This window comes from Triturus cristatus, chromosome 10 (genome assembly GCF_964204655.1).
Source record: "Triturus cristatus chromosome 10, aTriCri1.1, whole genome shotgun sequence".
NCBI classification, from domain to species: Eukaryota; Metazoa; Chordata; class Amphibia; order Caudata; family Salamandridae; genus Triturus; species Triturus cristatus.
The window spans coordinates 356495260-356517619 of NC_140593.1; the positions used below are offsets into that span (position 1 = coordinate 356495260).

Here is a 22360-nt window from a genome sequence, read left to right on the forward strand (position 1 = left end):
GATACCTGCAAGCAGAAGGGACAGAGTCTGGGTCACTAGCCAGTGACCACGTGGAACCAGGAAGGAACCAGGCGATGTCGGTAGATTGCAGGTGAAGAGGTGAAGCTTGTCGCAGCGGCCACGGGTACCAGGAGATGTCGAGGACGACCAGGACCAGGAGGCGAGCTGTCCCACGAAGGCTCTTGCTGTCGGCGGCGTCGAAGTCTAACTAGGACTCACCAAGCCTTGGCAAGCGGAACCCACGAAGAATGGAGGACTTGCTTCTGGTGCAGACCAGGAAGGTCTGGGTTGCTTCTCTTTTGCAGAGGAGCAGGAGCCAGTCTGGAGGAGCCAAACCAGCAGTGGAAAGTTAAAGGTGTGTCGCCACGCAGAACTCATGGAGTGTGGGGGGCTGATCTTCGGTGCAGATGGTGCTTGGGGCTTCTCAATCCCCGGCGCACAACTTCGAGGGTGCCTCAGAAGCTGCGCTGGAAGACACCCGCCACTTTTCCCAGGTAGCCGGTCCCACGTCTCTCGTCGCCTCCACGGATCTCAGCTCGGCTGTGGATGTGGATCAGGGTCGGAGAAGTCTGGAAGTCAAGGCTCTGGTCAGGCTCTGCAGTCAGTCCCTCGTAGAACTTCAGCAAAGGGTAAGTCTCTTGATGGTGCCTGTTTGCACAGGGTGACCACTCCTTGGCCACAAGGGAGATTCTTCAGTCTTCTTCTTTCGTCGAAGGTCCAGAGTTTCTGTTCAAGTTGCAGGTTCAGGATAATCTAATCTCCTGGGGCCCAGCTACCACACATATACTAATCTGGGGGGCTGGGTTGCCTGCTAGGTCACGCCTTATGTGTGTGACCTGAGAGGGGGGTGGTTACACCCCCTTCCCTTTTTCCAGTTTCGCGCCAGGACTGGGGCTGGAGTGCCCCAGCACCGATTTGAACTGGACTATGCATGGGACACCTTGTGTGCCCCAGGCAGTGTCTCGTTTCTTTCATCCCTCCCTGCCCTAATACACTAAGGCCTGTCTGGGGTGGTGCTCGCACCTCCCAAGGCAGGAAACCTTTTGTCTAAGCCTCCTGTGCCGGGATCACTCCCAGCAGCAGGAGGTCAGACTTGTGTCGTGGCAGCAGCATCCATTTTGTGATGCTGGGGCTCTGGTTAACTTTAACCGGGTAAGTAGGTTTCAACATGTCTTCTCCCTCTAGAAGGGAGGGATAATATCCTCATTCCCAGAAATGGAATGGGGGTATTATTCCAAAGTGTTAGACACCTTACACGACATGTTTTGATAAAGCCAAACCATAGTTACCATAACCGTTTAAGATTATAAGGCACTTTAAGAGTATATGGTAGGCTATATCATAGAACAGCTATAAGGACATGGTTCCGAAAGCTGCAGACAGGCTCAGCTCATGCTAGAGCACCATCTCACATGTTACCAAGCACTCTGCCTCCAGGATTGTTAAGGCCTGCCATAGGAGTGGCTGATAGGTACACATGTGTCTATATATAAGGTAGGTATAGGAATACTACACCTAAGCAAGGGGTGATTACACGACCTTGCCCCAGCTGATTGATTAGCCAGTTGTGTCATGATGGAAGGCCAGGCCAGGGGTGGCATAATACATGCTGCAGCCCCTGGTAGGCCTAGGGTACACCGATGCCCTAGGTACCTAAGGTACACTGTACAGGGGCTAATAAGGTGATCCTATCCAATTGGGTTATGCACCTAAAGTACATAGTATTAATTTAGAGAGAGAACAGCAGGGCTGTGGGTCTGATTAGCAGGCCCACAGCCACATCGAAGTCGAAAACCAGTAAAGCAAAAGCAAAAAGTGGGGGTGAACATAGAAAGCAGACCCTCCTCTCCTACACAACCCCCCCCCCCCCCCCAAACTTAGGGACATTAAATTAACCTTGACCAGTTGAGTCTTCATGTTCTAAGTGGAAATATCTGGAGAGTCCATCTGCATTGGCATTGTGAGTCCCAGGTCTATGTTCCACTGTGAAGTCCATCCCCTGTAGGGAAATGGACCACCTAAGAAGTTTGGGATTTTCACCCTTCATCTGATTTAGCCACAAGAGGGGCTTATGGTCTGTCTGAATCTTGAAGTGAATGCCAAACAAGTATGGCCTCAGCTTCTTCAGGGCCCAAACCACAGCAAAGGCCTCCCTCTCAATAGCTGACCAACGTTTCTCTCTAGGGGTCAGCCTTCTACTTATAAAAGCAATGGGCTGGTCTTGACCATCTATATTCAGTTGTGAAAGAACAGCTCCCACACCCAACTCAGAAGCATCTGTCTGGACAATGAACTCTTTGGAGTTGTCTGGACTTTTCAGAATAGGTGCACTGCACATGGCCTGCTTCAGGTCATCAAATGCTTTTTGACAGCTTACTATCCACTGAATTTTCTTTGGCATCTTCTTGGAGGTCAAGTCATTAAGTGGTGTCACAATGGACCCATAGTTCTTAACAAGCTTCCTTAGTACCCAGTCAGGCCCAAGAAAGCTCTGACCTGAGTCTGGGTAGTTGGAGGAGTCCAGTCCTTTATGGTCTGGATCTTGCTCTCCAGTGGTTGAACCTGACCCCCGCCAACTAGGTGGCCCAGGTATACAACCTTGCTCTGCCCTATCTGGCACTTAGTGGCCTTGATAGTGAGGCCTGCCTTGTGCAGGGCCTCTAAAACATTCCTCAGGTGGACCAGGTGATCCTCCCAGATGGAGCTAAAGACAGCAATATCATCAAGATAAGCTGCACAGTAGTCATCCAATCCAGTAAGGACTTGATTCACCAGCCTTTGGAAAGTGGCAGGTGCATTCTTCAAAATAAAGGGCATTACCACAAATTGATAATGTCCTCCTGGGGTCGAGAAAGCAGTTTTGGCCTTTAGCTGAGAATGCAGTCTGATTTGCCAGTAGCCTGCTGTCAGCTCAAATGTGCTCAAAAACTTAGCAGCTGCCAGTCTGTCAATGAGCTCATCTGCCCTAGGTATTGGGTGGGCATCTGTCCTAGTGACAGCATTGAGACCTCTGTAGTCCACGCAAAACCTCATCACTCTCTTACCATCTAGGGTGTGAGGTTTTGGCACAAGAACTACAGGACTAGCCCAAGGGCTCTCTGAAGGTTCAATGACTCCCAGCTCCAACATCTTTTGTACCTCAACTTTTATGCAGTCCCTGACATGGTCAGGTTGCCTGTAGATTTTACTCTTCACAGGCAGACTGTCACCAGTGTCCACCTCATGGGTGCACCAGTTTGTCTGACTTTGGGTCAGAGAGAACATATGTCTGTAGGATTGCAGAACTTGTCTGCAGTCCTGTTGCTGATGGACAGTGAGGCTGTCTGAAAAGACCACACCATCAACTGAGCCATCATCAGGGTTCTGAGTCAACAGGTCTGGGAGAGGGTCACTCTCTTCCTCATGCCCCTCATCTGTAGCCATGAGTAAGCCCATGTCTGCCCTGTCAACATATGCCTTCAATCTGTTGACATGAAGCACCCTGTGGGGGCTTCTGGGAGTCACAAGGTCCACCAAGTAGGTGACTTCTCCCTTTTTCTCAACAATAGTGTGGGGTCCAGACCATTTGTCTTGGAGTGCTGCTGGGGCCACTGGCTCCAACACCCACACTTTCTGCCCTGGCTGGTTAACAGTCAGCACAGCCTTTTGGTCATGCCAAGCTTTTTGGAGTTCTTGGCTTGCCTCAAGGTTTTTAGAAGCCTTCTTCATATACTCTGCCGTCCTGGAGCGGAGACCAAGTACATAATCCACTATATCAAGTTTGAGTTGTCTGAGAGGTCTCTCCCATCCTTCCCTTACTAAACATAGGGGTCCTCTTACAGGATGCCCAAACAAAAGCTCAAAAGAGCTGTAGCCAACCCCCTTTTGTGGGACATCTCTGTAAGCAAACAGCTACTCTCTTACACTATCTATCCATTGAGCTCTCTCCAGCCTGAAAGTTGAATGATCCAGAAGGGGAGGCAAACCACCAATTTTTGACATTAATAAGGTGGGTGGCCCAGCAGTAGGTCCATATGTCGGGCAGGGCTAACCAGCCTTTTTATTAATTGTGGTGTAACGTTTTTATGGCTTTCTGGATGCTTCCCATCTCACGCTAGAGTTCGCATGTTACTTTCAATCTCCTGGAAGGTCTCCAGAGTAATCAGATGATGTATTCTGCAGGGCATAGAGCAGTTTGGGCAAGAAAGCCATCATAAACATGGCTGCTTTCCCCATCAGAGTGAGGGGCAGCCCTCTCTATCGTTCCATCTCTTCCTAACAGGCTTGTACCACCCTCCCTAGGTTATGTTCAAAGCAGACTTCCCTTTCTAGTGTCATGAACATACCTAGGTATTTAAAATCAAGGGTAGTATGTGTCAGGCGGTGGGGAGTGATGGTGCTTCTATCCCGCTCTGTGGGAGATAAAGCACGGATTCGTTCCAATTAATGCAAAACTCCGAGTAACTCCCATAATTCTCGAATAGTTGAATGGTCGAAGGGAGGGACTATGAGGGGTCTCTAATGTAAAGGATATCATCCGCATAAAGCAACATTTTCTCTTGTACTGCAGACGCTCCCACAATCCTAAATCAATGAATTCAGGATGACCACGACCCACACAGGCAAGGGATTCTATGGCAAGGGCAAAAAGGAGAGGGCACAGGGGGCAGCCCTCTCTTGTACCTCTATGGATGGGGAACTCAGAGGACAGTACTTTGTTTCCCCTGGCTGCCGCCACTGGGACCTGATACAGTAACTTAACCCACCTCCTATAGAGGGGACCATACCCGAATTTAACCAGGTTGCAATCTAGAAAGGGCCAGTGCACCACATCAAATGCCATTTCATTGTCTAGCGCCGGAAAGACATGAGGAGCTGGTTGATCTCTTACTTCGTTCAGCCAGTTATGCGTTCGTCGTGGATTGTATTGGGTCGAACAGATTATGAAATTCAATCGGGGTCTCTCCCTTTTGGTCTCTTGCCTGTATTTGTTTACATTTGATGAATTTTCTTCCAAATATTACCTGTTGAGGCATTGTTTGTTACTATATTACCCAGGTCTCAACTGGGTTTACGAGATTCCTCCTGTTCTATTTTCCTATTGTAGCTTTTTAGAAGTTACATTTTCAGATTGGTAACTTAAAATCCAGATTTACCATTAAAGAGAATTTTAACTTGCAATACATGTCAATGTAAACGGCATATCTCTAATCTGGACCCAAACTGAAGTTGCCACATATTAAATGTAATAAGGTAACCTAGTATTTGTCAATAGGAAAGATAACCACTCAACAGTGAAAAACGACTTTAGGAGGTTTTCCACTGCCAGGACATATAAAACTTAAACCCACATGTCCTACTTTGTAAATACCATGTACCCTGCCATATGGTACCTTAGCGCCTACATTAGGGTTGAAGTACAAGTAGGGCTCCCGGTTTTATGGTATTTTTTTTTTTTTTTTTGCCATTTCCGTCTGTATTTATCCAGATTTATTTTTTGGGCATTTTATCTGTATTTATCCACATTTATTTTTGCCACAAGCAGAAGGCAACGCTGCAGCTAGTTTTTTTCCACATTTATTTAAATTGACAATGCACACATGCATTTGGTTGTTCTTGATCAACACAATACATTAATCTGAAAACTTTGCCATTCGCAGAATGTCCCAAATACGCTTAAGTGCTATCACAAGCCATTTGTCTCAAAGCCTTGCAGTTTGTCATCAGCAGAGAGTGCTACATCCTCTCCCCCACTGAACACCATACTGCCCCACTGAGAAACTCACACTCCCTCCAGCTACAACCCAATTGTGCCCCGCTATAAACACCTAGAAGCAACTCTATTCAAACTATGCACTAGATGAGAGTAATTTGCTGCCTGAAAAAAGTAACAACATTTTTGAAAAAACACTCATGGAGAACACAACTTAAAGCTTTTACACTCATTATTCAGAAAGCTAAGGGACTGAAAAGAAAAGTAGCACTTGACTGGCAAACTCTGTATGGTGGCGCTAATGTGTTTGGGAGTGAATAAAACCAATCTGGCCACTTTGCGGCTACTCTGATTTGTTTTATTTAGTTATGTATTTATTGTTCATATTTTAAAACCTTTCTTCTCTCCTCCTGAGGCCGCGTTTTGGAATAGAAAAATGTCAGAAAATTTTACCATAGCACTTAGAAGCAATAATATGGTTGCTAACCTTGTCCGAAATGTTCATGTTGCTTTTGCTGGTGGTGTCCTGCATTGCTGCATTTGTATTTGTATTCTTTGTTGTTGGCTTTTTATATTTTGATCAATAGGCTTGAGTTTTAAAAATAAACGCTTTAAAGTTCTGTGCACTGTCTTAGTGCTTTTTTTTAGTGTTTTCATTTACAAAATAAGGTATAGAGTTTTATTATGTCTGTCAACTAATCTAGAGGGCTTAGTTGTGACCAGAAAATACCACCTGCAAGAGTATTGCTTAGTGGTTTGTGTATGGGTCGCAGTCCAGATGGATTCATAATGGATGTTGGTGCATTGAACTAAGTCCTTGCACCAGCGGGGTTGGAAATCTAAACCCTGCGTTTCGGTGAGATTCCCATATGGTGACAGCGCAGGGGGTCAAAGGTGCTTTTAGGGGAAATACTAGCCCTGTGTGACCCAGCATCATTGGTCTGGTTCCCTCTGCTTTTTTGCCTTCTGATCTCCTGTTTCTTCTAACTTTGTTTTTGGTAACCTTAGGAATCTGGGCACTTCAACACTGCCAACCAGTGTTAAAGTGCATGTGCTCTTTACTTCAAACATGGTTACATTGGTTTAGCCACAATTGGCATGTTTGATTTAGATATAGGTTCATAGTCAAGTGCACTATTTGTGCCCAGGGCCTGTAAGTCAAATGCTACTAGTGGGCCTGCATGTCAGGGCTTGCACAAAAACCTTGATACTTGCCTCGCAGAACATTTGTGTAATATCTAGCAGAACAAGTTCAAGTCATTCAGCAGCAGCGAGACTTTGTAATTTACCTATCTGGTGCTACAGGCGACATTTGTGGAATAGGAAGACGGCAGCGACATCCAGCTAGAGTTGCGGTTCTAGTGTTCACCCGCCGAAATCTCAGGAGAGTTTCAGGGGAGCAGTGAGGTGCGCTCATAACATTCTGAGCAGCGCACTTCACCTCTGAGAGTTAAATGACAGTGAGGTGTCTTTGCGCAAGTTAGTTTAGTGTCGTTTGACGTGCGCGTGTGTAGGGAGCTAGTTTCATCTCAGGCACCAGACTCGTCTGAATTAACAAGCTCGAGTCACAATTAAGCCTCCATGAAAGGAAGTATTTCACAAGAGAATAGCAGTCACAAAAAAGAAGAGAAGGAAACTTACCTGAGGACAGCGGTTCAGTTGAAGAGAGAATCCATAGTCAGCAACAATTAGTTTCTGGGTTCATGCAATACAAAAACCTTTAAAAGGAAAAAGGACAATAACTCTATTAACTTAAGTTGATTGTTCTATTTAGTGAATGCCTTTAAAACAATATAACTAAAGGATTTGAGGTGCTTGGACTAAACAGGACAGAAAACAAAAGCTGCAGAGATTATTTGGAAGGCAGCTACAAAGAGTGCAGGAAAAACAACTGTCAAGACTAAATAAGAGCAGCTAAAGACTTTAGTTTAGAGGGTATGAGTTAACACACACACACACATATAGACATTGCAAAGGTTTAGGCTAGGGAAGAGTATAGGAATATTAACAGTGTGTATTTGTGTTTCAGTTCACCCAGTGTCTCCAGCATTCTCCATTAAGACCAGTAAGAGCAGACTGTGGAGAGTAGCGAGGTGAACCAAAGAAAACTTGACATGTCAGACTCTTCTCTCTGTTCCATCCCCTTTTCCCATTTGGAGTTCACGTAGCCCTTCATTCTATAGTGGGCGCTGATGATATTTCTGAGTGGGTAGTTGAGATCTGTGCAACATTCTGCTCCAGAGAAGTACTTGGAACTACCCTGTGAATACACTTGTCCTGACGCTGCAGCACTGATTTTGCTACCCACTGAAGTCCACACACACCGCCAGCCAAGCACTAGTCCACACTCACACTTACACCGACAGCCACACATACCGCCAGCGACGTACCAGTCTGTGCACACCGCCAGCAACGTGTCAGTGTGCGCACACCTCCAGTGACGTGCCAGTCTGCACACAATCCAGCGACGTACCAGTCTGTGCACACTGCCAGCGACGTGCCAGTCTGCGCACTCCGCCAGAGATGTGCCAGGCTGCACACACCGCCAGCGATGCACCAGTCCACATAAACCGCCATCACATTTTTTTCCCCCCAAATTATTTTTATCCTCCCATGGGGGGTGATCGTATCCCAGGGGAAAAAACAGCATTTAAAAATATATATATATGCCCGGAGGGGTTTAAGGGATCGGTCCATTGCAACATGGCGCGCTGATGGCACGGATAGGCGGAGGAGAGACGCGGAAACGATTCAGTGTCTTCTCCAGCAAAAAAAAAAGGGAATCCTTCAATGTTTTACACAAGAGGATCCTTTTTAACTCACCCCGGTGTCGACCAATGGCTGACGGATGCAGCGGGAAGGATGTGCCGACACCGACGTAAGGGGTTAAACCATTTTGTACCTTCTGTTAGCCTCTGGAGACCACGTCTTGGGGGGCAGGGAGGGGGGGGGTTGATAGCTGGATTTCTAAATTCCCTTTAGATAGCCACACACAAAGGAAGGGTAGGTGTGACTGAGTAGCCATCTTCATGTTGATGGATCATCCTGAGCTGGATGGGAGGGAGGAGCTGACACCCTACACCTGTAAGGGCTGTGTCCTGTCCCAACACAAAGGATTGCATACACTCCTGCCGTGAGTCAGGCTAGGCCCAACTGTGTATAATTAGTGGCCCTCTGTCACCACCAAATCAAAACACTGCTGGAACTGAGGACGTTCTGCCAGGAAGGACTGCTGTGCTGTAGGATGGACTGTCACTGTGCTGAACTGCATTGCTGCGTTGGCCTGCTACCTACTGCTTATTACCCGGAAGTGAGCAGGACTGGGTCTGCATCTCCATATCCAAGAACCTAACCTCTCTCTAAGGGCTTGTTGGCTTGCCTTTTGTTTCTGGAGTCTCAGGGATATTCACTTTCATCTTCAACTAAGCACCTGGACTTTACTTGCTGTAAGTCTCTTTGGTAAGTGGTGCCAATCCAGTCCAGGACCCTTGGAAATGAGTTTAAAATGCTGCATCTGCCGGAATCTGCACATCAACACTGTTGTGCCGATCGGACCGGACGCATCTCCTGCTGTGCGAACGATGCATTACTGGTGTTGCAAAGACCAGACCAAAACCCTTGCATCAACACTGTTATGCCGATCTGAACCAACGCATCTCCTGGTCTGGAATCGGGATCGATGCATTATCGCTGTTGTAGAGACTAGATTGGCACATCTTATTCAGAACATCTGCATCGCCTCCGGCACCACCGCACGTGACCCAATGCTTTGCAGCTACTGCGTTAAGAAGATTGACGCATCGTACCTCCAGCGTGGATCAACTCGGAGCATCGCATTCTTAACTGCCTTACTTTGAAACCGGCGCTTTTCTCACAGAACCGATGCATGGCTGCAGTTGGAGAATAAATCCAGCACAACGCCATGGGGATCACTGACTCATTGCTCGGCTGCACCCCTCATCTCATGCTTGTGACAAGGATTAAGGTATTTTTGCTCAGCTGGCCCTATGTGGGTCCAGTTGCTAGCCTGCGCTCCATCGTGGGCGGCCTGAACGCTTGATTGTGTCACTGTCCAGCGTGGCCCTTTAACTCTTTGAGCGCTATTTGCTTCTAAGTGCTATTTTTGCATTTAATCTTTGAAAATTCATATCTTGACTTCTACTGATTGGAGTTTTGTCATTTTGGTCTTGTTTGATTTATACAATTATTCTCGATATGTCTGAACTGGGGTGGAGTCGTTTTCTGTGTTACTGTTTGTAGTGTTTCACGAATACTTTACACATTGCCTCTTAAATTGAACCTGACTGTTCTGTGCCAGGCTATCAGAGGGCGAGCACAGATTAACTTTAAGTGTTTCTGACTTTCCCTGATTAGGATTGTGTTTCCTGCTTGGACAGAATGCATACCTCTGCCAACCAGAAACAAAATTTCTAACACCTTTCATATTGTTTGCAAAGGCCCTTTAGTGGGTGATCCAAAGTATTTCCTTTTGCGATGTTGTAACTATTTGTTGTATTCAGTAGTGTGTGTAATACAGTACTTTTACATTTTTATGAGAAAAGGCAATGGCTGGACAGCAATTTAACAAGTGTTTGTCTTGTTGCTTAGTCCTTAGTATCCACCCTAGAGCACGTCCCTGAGTAAGACTTGAACTGCTATGCATCACTAACCTGAGATTCAAGTGCTAAAAAGCTGTGCTAGAGTTCACGTTTGGGGTCTTCAGTGTGGAGGATCTGGAACACCAGTGGCGAAAGACCGCAGTTTAAATTCCCCCTGTAAGCCCTGGTATTCTTCAACCCATTTTTCTTACAGAATGCAATAGTTCTATTTTGTTTTCTGTTTTATTTTACGTATTAATATTAAATGCCCCAATGCGGTTAGGTGAACAGCATATATGAAACCTCCTTTGTCACCTAAAGTGTTTCATGAGTATATCCCCATTAGGTTCTGCTGGTGGGGGAATTAAGTCTAACCATTGTGGAGTGCAGCAAACTGAGCAACTATTCATGCCTTGATTTTTATGTGCTCTCGTGCCAGCTGTAGCATTATTGTAATAGCTTAATGTACATTATTGTAGTGTTATAGCCTTACATGAATTTGTGTATTATGTACTAGGCAACATGAATCCGTTAGCTAGTAGCTTTTTAAAGCAATCATTGTACAGTTTTAGATTCAAGAGAAGGACTGTTAAAGTTAATTCGTCTGTGTTTTCATGTGTAATGAAGGTTTTTATTATATTAAATTCTTTCCTGGGCTCTATATATGCATTTTGCACTTTTATGGTCTGATGACTGAATAAAGTTTATTGAATGTATCTCCTTATCAGGCCTATGAGGAGGTAGCTGGTATCCAACTCAACAATTTTTGGAAGTCTGTTCTACTTAAAACATAAGTCATCATCTGTAATGCGTTTGAATATAATGCGTACAGAAAATCCCTATATTCACTTAGCGGTGTAGCCACCGCTGTGTAGTAATAGAACTTATTATTGCTGATAGCAGTATTTTAGTCAGTATTCTTAATAGTTGTATGTCTAGTAGCAGTAGTTATTGTTCTAGTTGTAATGGGGGATAATCTTGCAAAACAGGTATACCAGGATGAAACTGTATTGATGGGGTGGGCATCAGGATTGAGATCTATACCGTAGCTTCTGCCATACATTATAAGGAAATTGCAAGTCACCAAGGAGTTCCATCACCATGTAGCGACACAAGTCCGAAGGCAGGCTTCCTTTATATGGTCATGAAACTCCAAGGTGACTGGCAATATCTTTTTAATGTGCAGCAGAGAGATTAATATTCCGTGTAGTAAATGGCCATAACGTTACCCTTCCCCACACCACCTTTATTATTGGTGTCTTGTAAAGAATGAAAACTGAATTTGTAGCGCAAATTCAAACCATGAAAAAGCAGTTAGTAATTTGTTGCCGAAAGATTTTGGAATCAATTTAATGTAAGTCAAATTAAAAAATATTATCACTTAGTATGTGTAGAAACATGGAGGGCACTTTTATTATCCCCCTCAAGAGTTGCTAGTAGTTTATGTAATGGAAGATCTCTTAAATCAGAAAAATGGTTACAGAAATGTTTTCAGCGCGATCAAAGTAAACGTTTTTATGTGAATTAGGAAATCGGTTGTACATTGAAATTTAAAAAGGAGCAGCTAAGCTTTATACTAAAGTTCGTACGCTTCCATTTGTGAATTGAAGCGTTTTGGGGGGTTTCAATGTATTGCGATGTGTTTCGTGTATTAATTTTTCTATCAAGTAATACGTTATAATTATGTGTGGGATGATAATTCCTCAGCAAAAAATATTTCTGGACAATACTGTACATGCAGTTTGAAACATCTAAGAAGAAAGGTGCAGAAAAAACAAAGTATCTCCGAATGGAATAAAAGCAAGGTGTAGCAGTTTTCCACGCTAACAATAAAGGAAGTAATCCATTTTTTCTTTACAAAAGGATATTAACATGTTACAAACATTGTGAATGCTGGACCTTTTCAACACTTAATCCACATTGGATTAGCCCCAACAGGTGGGGAAGATGGGATCCTTCTCCCTAGTACCAACTGTTTGAGTCACAAACACCAAGTCTGAAAAGGAATTTCCCCTTAAAAATATTACACTCCCCCCCCCCCCCCCCCCCCCCCCACCAGTGTCCAGGTATCCCAAAGTAATCGTTTATTTCGGTTTTTAAATTATATCCTGTCTTCATAAAAATAATGTCCTGAATCTCAATCTCAGACTGCACGTCTGGTTCAATCCTGATGGAAACGGAAATGGTATCTTTCCCTGCTCGCAGTTTAATTCTGAAGAAAGATTTTATTGCTCTAATAATTTCTTTATATTTGTTAGAAATGTTTTAAGGTTCTCCTTAGTCAAGTATTTATCAAATAATTGCAATTGTTTGAGTTATGCTTATTCTTGTCTTTCCATTTCAGGAAGCAGGTAGTATAAACCGCTCGCTAAGCTGCCTGGGACAAGTCATTACGGCGCTAGTAGATGTCTCAAATGGAAAACAGCGGCACATCTGCTATCGAGACTCTAAACTCACATTTCTGCTACGGGTAAAATAAAGTTTTGGAAAGTTTGTTTAAATTAAAAATATATTTATAAATAAGTATGTCTACGTTAAAGTATCTTATGTTTCTCAACAGGACTCGCTGGGTGGTAATGCCAAAACTTATATCATTGCAAATGTGCACCCTGGATCCAAATGTTTTGGTGAAACTTTGTCCACCCTTCAATTTGCTCAGCGGGCAAAGCTGATTAAAAATAAGGTACAGTCAATTGTCCAAAATATAAAATCTGTAGTGACTAACATGTTTACATTGTTAGGTTAGTTATGTCGTTGGAATGATGCCTTCTCCACGGTTTCTAAATAAAGAAATTGAAGTGATCACAGTGGTTTGTCACGACAGAGGCTGAACATAAGTTTTTGGGTATTTTTTTCTAGTGAATTTTTTTTTTTACCCAAATCTTTCATTTTCAAGCCCAATGATGTATGGTATTTGGTTGTACATGTGGCAGTCTGCCAGCCAGGCCCTTCAGCTCAACCCTCAGCTCATCCCTGCTATGCACAGCGAGAGGCTTGGCACGGTGGGGGAGGGGATGTGGTTAGGGACAGATCGTAGCCTAACTCTTGTACTTGGTTAACTCCCACTGTGCATAACCTTTGGCCAGGCCCTGAAATCAACCCCCCACCGCGTATGGCCTTGCAGCCTGCACAATGGGAACTGCCATACTACACAGGAGGACCTTGCTGAGTGCTACGGATCAAGCTGCTGGAATCGTGGTTCCAGTTATCAGAAGTAAATAAAAAAAAATGAACCTAATGGAGAATCCTTGTGTGACCGCTTGCCCTGATTTCCCTCCATCCTATGGGACTAGTGGTTGGGGTGTGCAAGGCCTCTTCTAGTGTTCCATGGACCGTTTGTGATTACTGGACTGTTTTCTGTTTGGTACTTTATTGTAGAAGGTGCCTAAGCTGCAACTCTAAGGGGTAGGATTAAAGTTTATACTCTAGAAAAACTGTTGGATGTTCTTTTGTTGCCTACTGTGTGTACAAAAGTAGTACAACTTGCGTTTCACATCTACCCATTATTATACCTGTTTAAATACTTCGTGTTGAGAGGTAGACATGAGCAAATCACTTGTAATATCTTTACTTGTATTTGTTTTGGGTTTTATGATCAGCAGCTTTCCGATGGACCTCCGTAGCCATGGTGGTGGTGCGAGCACTGCCGCACTGGCTGTCCGACCGCCCTATTACAAGTTGGGTGGTGGGGCTGCCGCAACCACTAGAGATTAGAGATCCTTGGCGGTCTTGAGGCCTCAATATGCTTGGCCATGCCTCTGCAGCACTGCCAAGCATATATGATATCTTCTCCACCACGATTTTCATGGCTGTGAGCCCGCCATGAAAATTGTGACTGAGAGGAAGCAAAGGGAGCCCCACAGGGCCCCCAGTTGCTCGGTGCTATGGGGTGCATACAGGGGGGCATGATGTGCCTCCCTGTGTGCAGTCACCCCCTTTCCTGCACAGCATGGGCTTTATATTCGATGCAGTGCAGGAACGGGCTTTGGTGTTACAATTTCAGTGCTTTTTTTTTTTATTGGCACCATCCTGGGAACTCCAAAGTACGTTCCTTCAGACCACGAGATTACTCGTAATCTGGGCGAGGTAAAGTTTGGCGGTCTCGGATCAGGGTGCTGGCATGGCAGCCTACTCCAGGAATGCCAAACTCTTAATCAGGCCTTTAGTCTGTCACTTGGTTAAAGTGCTCATCAGCCAACCGGGAAAAAATAAGACTTCCGCTGTGAGAAGGTGGCCTGGTATATGCTGTCCACTAGTTAAAGTGGGCACCCTGTACCAGTCCACACGACCCTTCTGATGTGTGAGGTCAAAGATAACCTTTAGAAAGCTATCCTAGTGGTAGCTGTGGAGAGCAGCCTTCAGGCTTAATCTTGACGGAATGTAAAGCAGCTTGTTTTACCAGAATATCACCTCCTAAATGACTAAATGAAAGGAGAACCTCAGTGTTGTATAAAAATATGTTTTTATTAATATAACACTCTCTACTAGCCTCTATACGAGACTAGGGCACTGAGTACACAATACTGAATCAAGAGAACATTCGTAAATAGCAAAATACACAGGGGGATCCAGGCGGAGACCAAACCATATACTAAAAAAATGGTATAACAACAACGACTTGACTAGACACTGTGCCTAGAGCATGTAGAATCGCTGGGACCCCAAGGAACCACCCAGAGGAGTGACAGAGGGAGCCCACGGAGGACGGGTGCAGTGAGGAAACACGGACGCGTGCTCCGTACAACTCTATGGGAAAGTCGCAGTTGCAAAGTTACAGTTTAAGGACACTTCTAAGAGGACTTCGAGCAAACCCTTTGGAACAGAAGGTTCTAAGGCCAACTCACCAATGAGTACCGAGGTACCTGTGTTGCCTATCCCAGAGGAGCCGGGTGCATAGGGGTCAAGTGGTGTCGGAAACCTTTGTTGTTTTCAATAGAGAGCTGCAAAGAAGTACTGCTGCCAGGAGGGCGAAGACTGTCTGGTGGAATCCAAGCCTGCATTCGAGAAACAAATATTCTAAGCAAACAAGGGATATTCTTTCCTGTGAACATATATTCTCTTCCAGGGGATACTCCTCAATAGTCATAAGCACTGAATAATCCCCACCCATGTGCGGGACCCCGGAGCATATACAAAAAAAAAAAATATATATATATATGTGTGTGTTTAGAAGCATAAGTACATAGTATTTCCAAAAACATACGCATATAAGTATGCAGCCTATAATATGTCCAATAGACTGAAAAGCCAAAATTACATGGATTTCTACTGTAAGAAAATATCACATGTAAATAATGTAACATAGAACATATACTGCAGTAGTGTTCAACAACAACCCTTTATTTTCATAAAGAAAAACAGGTAATTGCAGGCAATTTGTTATTAGGCTGCATAGATGAATAATCATCACTGTATAACAAAAAACTGGCACCTTACCTTTAAGGCTTCAGAGAACCTGGACAACGTGCCTTTAAGACCTCCAGGAGCCCCCTGCTCCCATCATGCACCACAGGTGACAGTTAGGTCTGTTCTTTTTTCCTGCTCCTTCTGTGAGGATCCTGGAGCTTGAGCTTGTTTTTTTGTGGACTTTTTTCAGTCAAATTGATTTTCTACTACTTCATTCGACATTTTTCTTGGCTGGTATTTTCTAACTACTTTCTGACATTTTTACTATCTTTTTATATCAGAAATGCCAGCTTTGTTTAACAAATGTCCTTCCTGTGGGAAGAAGATGGCGAAATTCGACCCTCACTCTGTGTATTGTGTGTTTGTCATCCTCACACAATCCACAGAAGCGTTACTACTGTCAACAATTTTCTAAAAGAACTCTGCGTGACAGAGAAAAGATCAGACTTCATGCGTTGATAGAGAGGAAAAACCAAAACTGGCCTTTAGTCTCATTCCAAGAAACCCTCCTCTCATGGACAACATAAGAAGGGTCGATCTGCTTCACCTGCTTCCAGAAGAAAGCCGATTCCAGAGTGCTCGCCATCCGCGTCGAAATCGGCGTCAGAAAAGTGAGTAAACCATTCTATGACGTCGAGGGACAAATCGCAGTCGAGACAAGAACCGTCGCCGACAAAAAGTAAGTCGACGTTGAGGCATACTTCGGGCTCAAAGTGTGCGAGTGAAGACCGGTCTAAGTCGACGTTGAAACATACGTCGACGACTAGACACCGGTCGACGTTGAGATCTCAGCCTCCTTCTCGAAGGTCGGCGTCGAGAGGTTCGACCAGAAATCCCTCCCCGACCCACAGATGGTCGACGTCGAGGGCACGATCGGCGACGAGGAAATCGATGTCGAAAGTACCATGCACCCACCGACATCGAGAAGACGGTCACGATCGCATCGAGGAGACCAACGTCGAGAGCATCATTGCAGAGACCTGTATCTTCCAGTGTGTCTCCACAGCGGTCGACGTCGGTGGTGGCGTTATCTGGGTCGACGTCGAGGCAACGTTCGACGTCGAGGGAGAGGATTGTTGCCACTTCTAAAGACGCACCAGAAAAACCAAGGTCGACCTCGAGGACACAACAGTCGACGTTGAGAGAAGTGTCCTCTTCTCCTGGAATCAACATTATACAAGTGACACCGGAGGGATCTCCGGCTCCAAGCGAAGTGTCTCCTACTAACTTATTGCCTCGATGGCTGGAGAGTATTCAACACTGGAAAGTGCTACCTAGAGTTCCGGGAGCAGAATTCTCCAAATCTCTATCGCAACCCAGAGCCTCTGGGGGATCCCTTCCACACAGGTCCCCAAGAAGGTCTCGATCACCTGTGAGAAGGTGTTCAAGATCAAGAGGGCGTCCAAGATCTCGCCGCTCTCCTACTCCTAAGAGAAGACGTAGATCTCCAACAACAACTACGTCAACAAGAGCTTCTATTAGAGATTATTCTCCTACTCTGTCTACCACACCCCCCATCTAGGGTGTCCCCGATAGACGATCTTGGAACTTTTAATGAAGTCCTTTGTAGGGGTGCCAACAAGCTCAATATCACTATGTATAATCCAACAGTTTCCAAATCATTGCTCTTTGAAACTTTACATCACAGGTCTTCTGCAAAGCCTCTGCTTCCTTTGGCTCCAGGTCTGCTAGAACCTGCAATGCAGACCATCCTTACCCCGGCCACAGTGGGTTCAGTTCCCACCAGGATTTCCAAGAAATATAAGGCTCCAGAGCAGGACCCGTTTTTTTCTTCGTGAAGTCCCACTTCCAGACTCGGTGATAGTGGCTGCAGCCAGGAAGGCACATTCAGCTACATCTTCTACTGCCCCACCAGAGAAGGACAGCAAGAATATGGATTTTCTGGGCAAACGAACATGCAATTCTTCGGCTTTTATTATGAAGGAGGCTAGTGCTTCCGCCCTGCTGGGTCGGTACGATAAGTCTCTCTGGGATTCCTTGGCGAGATTCTCAGACAAACTCCAGAAGGAAGATCAACAGTCCCTATGATCGACGCTCCTCTCACCAGAGGGTTCAAACCCCTCATTGGAACACGCAAAATCAGGGTCAAGGTCAATCCAGGACCGATTATCAAAAAAGAATACCTGGAGGAGGGAGAGGATCTACTAAACAGCCTAACGTTCCCAAACCATCAGCAAAACTATGAGGGATGGCTTCCTCCATTCCCGTTGACCACTCCGGTGGGAAGAAGTGTTATGTTGCACCTGGAGGAGTGGGAGAAGTTAACCAAGGACAAGTGGGTTTTGAAAATTGTGCAGAATGGCTATCTGCTCAGGTTCAAATCCCCACCACCATCAGTTCCTCCACAGCAAAAGCCTGTTCAAAGACACCACTTGTTACAAGCAGAAGTAAACGTGCTCCCCCAAAAAAGCATGCCATAGAAAGGGTCCCTATTCCACAACGAAAACAAGGGATTTCTTCTCGCTATTTTCTGGTTCAGAAAAGAGGTCCTACCAGAGAATACAGACCAATACTTGACTAAAGACTGCTGAACAAGTACATTCGCAAAGAGAAATTTTGAATGTTGGCTTTACATCTAATATTCTCTCAGCTTCATCAGGGAGATTGGATGTGTGCAATAGATCTACAGGACACATGCTTTCATATTCCAGTGTCCATAAAACATCGCAAATTTCTACGATTCCAAGTGTTTGCCCAACATTTTCAGTTCAAAGTTCGCCCGTTCGGGCTCAAATCAGCCCCCCCAAACGTTTTCCAAGTGCATGGCAGTGGTGGCAGCTTTTCTATGCACGCAAAGGATATTCATATACCCCTCTCTGGATGACTGGCTTCTGAAGAGCTCGTCACCTGTTCTGCTTCACTGCTTCACTGTCATCTCTCGTACTGTCTGCAGTTGCTAAACAGGTTGGGCCTTCATGTAAACTACAAGAAATAAATCTTCAACCCGTCTCAGAAGATCCACTATCTGGGTGCCTTACTGGATACCGCAGAAGCAAGCGTGTGTTCTTCGGAGGAGAGGTTGTCCTCAATTCAGGATAAATGCCACAACCTTCTTCTCACACAGTATCCCACAGTCAGGCAGGTGTCATCACTGCTGGGATTGATGGCATCATGCATCTTCATCGTACCAAATGCCAGGCTGAACATGCGTTCGTTGCAGCAATCTCTGGGAGACCAATGGATGCAAGTGTCTGGGCGCTGGGAGGATCAGCTGCTTCTCTCCCAATCGGCCAAAGATTCCATCAAATGGTGGATGAAGAGATCCAATCTCATGAAAGTAGTTCCCTTTCACCTGGACCCTCCTGCACAAACAGTAGTCACAGATGCTTCACTCCAGGGATGGGGTGCTCACATGGGGGTTCTTCAAGTTCAAGGCCTGTGGTCGGAGACGGAACAAACTTACCATAGCAATCTCTTGGAGTTGAGAGCAGTGCACTTAGCTCTCAAATCATTATACCCGTCACTTCAATCAGTACCTTCTGATTCAAACCGACAACACGACCACCATGCATTACTTAAACAAACAGGGAGGTACCTGATCGAGGCCTCTTTCCCTAGAGTCCCAAAGCATCTGGAAGTGGCTTCTTGCAAGAGACTTGAACATTCTGGCAATGCATCTTCTGGGGACTCAACGTCCACGCGGATTCCCTGAGCAGAGAATACGTCGAAGCGCATGACTGGTCTCAACGACGATGTCATTCAAAGCATCTACCGAGAATGGGGAACGCCAGACATCGACCCGTTTACAGACGTGGCAAACGCAAAATGCCCCGTCTTCGCATCCAGGTTTCCCCAACCGGGATCTCGGGGCAATTCCCTTTTGATAAATTGGTCTCAGATATTACTGTACGCCTTTCCACCAATTCCGTTTCCCACAATGATCAATAAGTTTTACAGGACCAATTCCAGGATGATTTTGATAGCTCCGGAATGGCCGCACCAGTGGTGGTATCCGGATCCCCTTCAGCTATCAGTAGTCCCACACAGGAGGTTACCATGCCGGCCAGATCTACTATCCAAGAATGAAGGGAAGGTATTCCACCCCAATCTATCATCCCTGCGGTTGACGGCATGGCTCCTAAAGTCCTTCAATATGGACATCTAGAATTACCTCCAGAATGTATGAACATTCTTAAAGAGGCTAAGAGGCCTTCCACAAGACAATCCTATGCTTTTAAGTGGAAGAGGTTTTACTTATGGTGCACGAACAATGGACATGATCCCGTCCGGGGTCAGGAACGGTGTGCTTTTACCATATTTACTGTATTTGGCCAAATCTGGTTTGAAATTTTCCTCTATTAAGGTGCATCTTGCAGTTATTACAGCGTATAGAAAATCACCTAAACAAATTTCCTTCTTCAAAATCCCTGTGGTCAAAGATTTTATCGAGGGATTAAAAAAGGTTTACCCTCCAGTTAGAGCTCCTTTGCCACCTTGGGAGCTCAACATTGTATTAACAAAACTGATGAGTGCTCCTTTCGAGCCTATTCATAGAGCTTCTTTACAACATTTGACATGGAAAGCTGCTTTTTTTAGTGGCTATCACCTCTGCTCGCAGAGTATGTGAAATCCAAGCATTATGCTGTAAAGAGCCCTATACTGTTTTTCATGCAAACAGAGTGGTTTTAAGAACGCATCCGAGTTTTCTACCCAAAGTAGTCTCGGATTTCTAGGTTAACCAGACAATCACTCTCCCCACTTTCTTTCCGAATCCTTCAAATCCTCCGGAAAGTTCCCTCCACGGATCTTAAGAGGGTTTTGAAATTTTACTTGGACAAAACAAAAATCTTCAGGAAAACGGACCAACTGTTTATAATCTATGGGTCCATAAATACTGGCTCTGCCGCTTCAAATAGGTCGATCTCTAGGTGGATAGAGTCTTGTATATCCTTTTCCTATCAATTGGCCAATAGAGTCCTTCCTGCCAAGCCTAAGGCCCATTCCACCAGGGGAAAGGCTTCTACCACAGCTCTTCTTAGAAACATTCCTAGGACAGAGATTTGTATAGCAGCCACATGGCGCTCAGTGCATACTTTCACACGCCATTACTATTTGGACTCTGATACACAGGCGGATGCCCAATTTGGGCAAGCCTCACTCCAAAATCTGTTTGGATAATTACTTGTTAGATGCTATGTTGAAACTGATTGTGACTGTTTGCTCATCCCTGAGGAAGTGGGTATGGGCTTGTTACTCTATTCAGTGCTTATGACTATTGATGAGTATCCCCTGGAAGAGAAGGATACGTTACTTACCTGTAATCCTAGTAATCGTCCAGGGGTATACTCATCAAAGTCATAAGCAACCCTCCCGCCTCACCGGATGAGCATCAACAGTATGATAATGTGTTATTTGCATCTGATATCCTGGTTACTACATGTTAGTACGCCGTACAAAAAGAACTGGCTTAACTGTCACCTGTGGTGCATGATGGGAGCAGGGGGCTCCTGGAGGTCTTAAAGGCATGGTGTCCAGGTTCTCTGAAGCCTTAAAGGCAAGGTGCCAGTTTTTGTTATACGGTGATGATTATTCATCTATTCAGCCTAATAACAAATTGCCTGCAATTACCTGTTTTTCTTTATGAAAATAAAGGGTTGTTGTTGAACACTACTGCAGTATATGTTCTATGTTACATTATTTACATGTGATATTATTTTCTTACAGTAGAAATCAATGTAATTTTGGCTTTTTAGTCTATTGGACATATTATATGCTGCATATTTGTATGTGTATACATGTATATATGTATGTTTTTGGAAGTACTATGTACTTGTGGTTCTAAACATACACATATATATGTATTTTTGTATATGCTCCGGGGTCCCGCACATGGATGGGGATTATTATTCAGTGCTTATGACTTTGAGTATACCCCTGGAAGAGAACTAGGATTACAGGTAAGTAACTTATCCTTATGTCCACAAAAGACTTAATTTGATTATATAATATTTGTGGTGTATTCACATTAAAATTCAACACAATGAGACAAATAACTCGATCAAACACATAAATGATATTTCACATATCAGCGTATATCCATACAACAGAAAGAAGTGTCTAATTTTGTCTAAATAATATGAAATGTTTAACAAGACTAGGCACAGAATGGTAACGCAGCCCAAGTAACTCTTGAACAATTAGTTGTATAGGGGTCTCTGTGTATTGACTTTTTACAGATCCTGCCCCCTATTTCCTTAACGGGATCACGCGCCTTTTGTGTTTGACACTTTTAGAAAGTTGCCATTTTCATGTACTCACCATTTGGTGCTTGCAGCCTGTTCCAGGGTCACATGAGTGTGTGTAGTTGATATCACAATAGAGGGTCTGAGTGTTGGCAGGTTGGGGGGGGATAAAGCTGTCCTGTATCACATTTGCACTTCAAAGGCTTAGGCCGAGCTCACACACAAAAGACTTCACACTAGCCTATTATGCCCTAAGCAAGACTGGGACCAGGGCAGAGAGTCCGGAAATTCCATACACCTGAAAACACCAGAAGTTTCTTCCACTTCAAATTGGGCCTTGGATATTAAAAGGAGACTCTCAGATCCACTCTTCGGTACACTCCTGGAACTGTGGTCATTACAGAAGGACTGCCCTGCTGCCAGAGGCCTGCCCGGCCCCTTGAGGCCTGCCCTGCTGTATG

At 44.9% G+C, this 22360-nt stretch overlaps 1 protein-coding gene across 1 annotated transcript in view; it reads left to right on the forward strand.

Annotated features, from left to right (window-relative positions):
• The window catches only part of KIF15 (kinesin family member 15), a 322611-nt gene that overhangs the window by 159677 nt on the left and 140574 nt on the right, over nucleotides 1–22360 (forward strand). The window contains exons 9-10 of the mRNA XM_085631096.1: nucleotides 12635–12760; nucleotides 12851–12973. Of these exons, the coding sequence (XP_085487222.1) occupies nucleotides 12635–12760; nucleotides 12851–12973 (249 nt within the window). The remainder of the gene's footprint in view (nucleotides 1–12634; nucleotides 12761–12850; nucleotides 12974–22360) is intronic.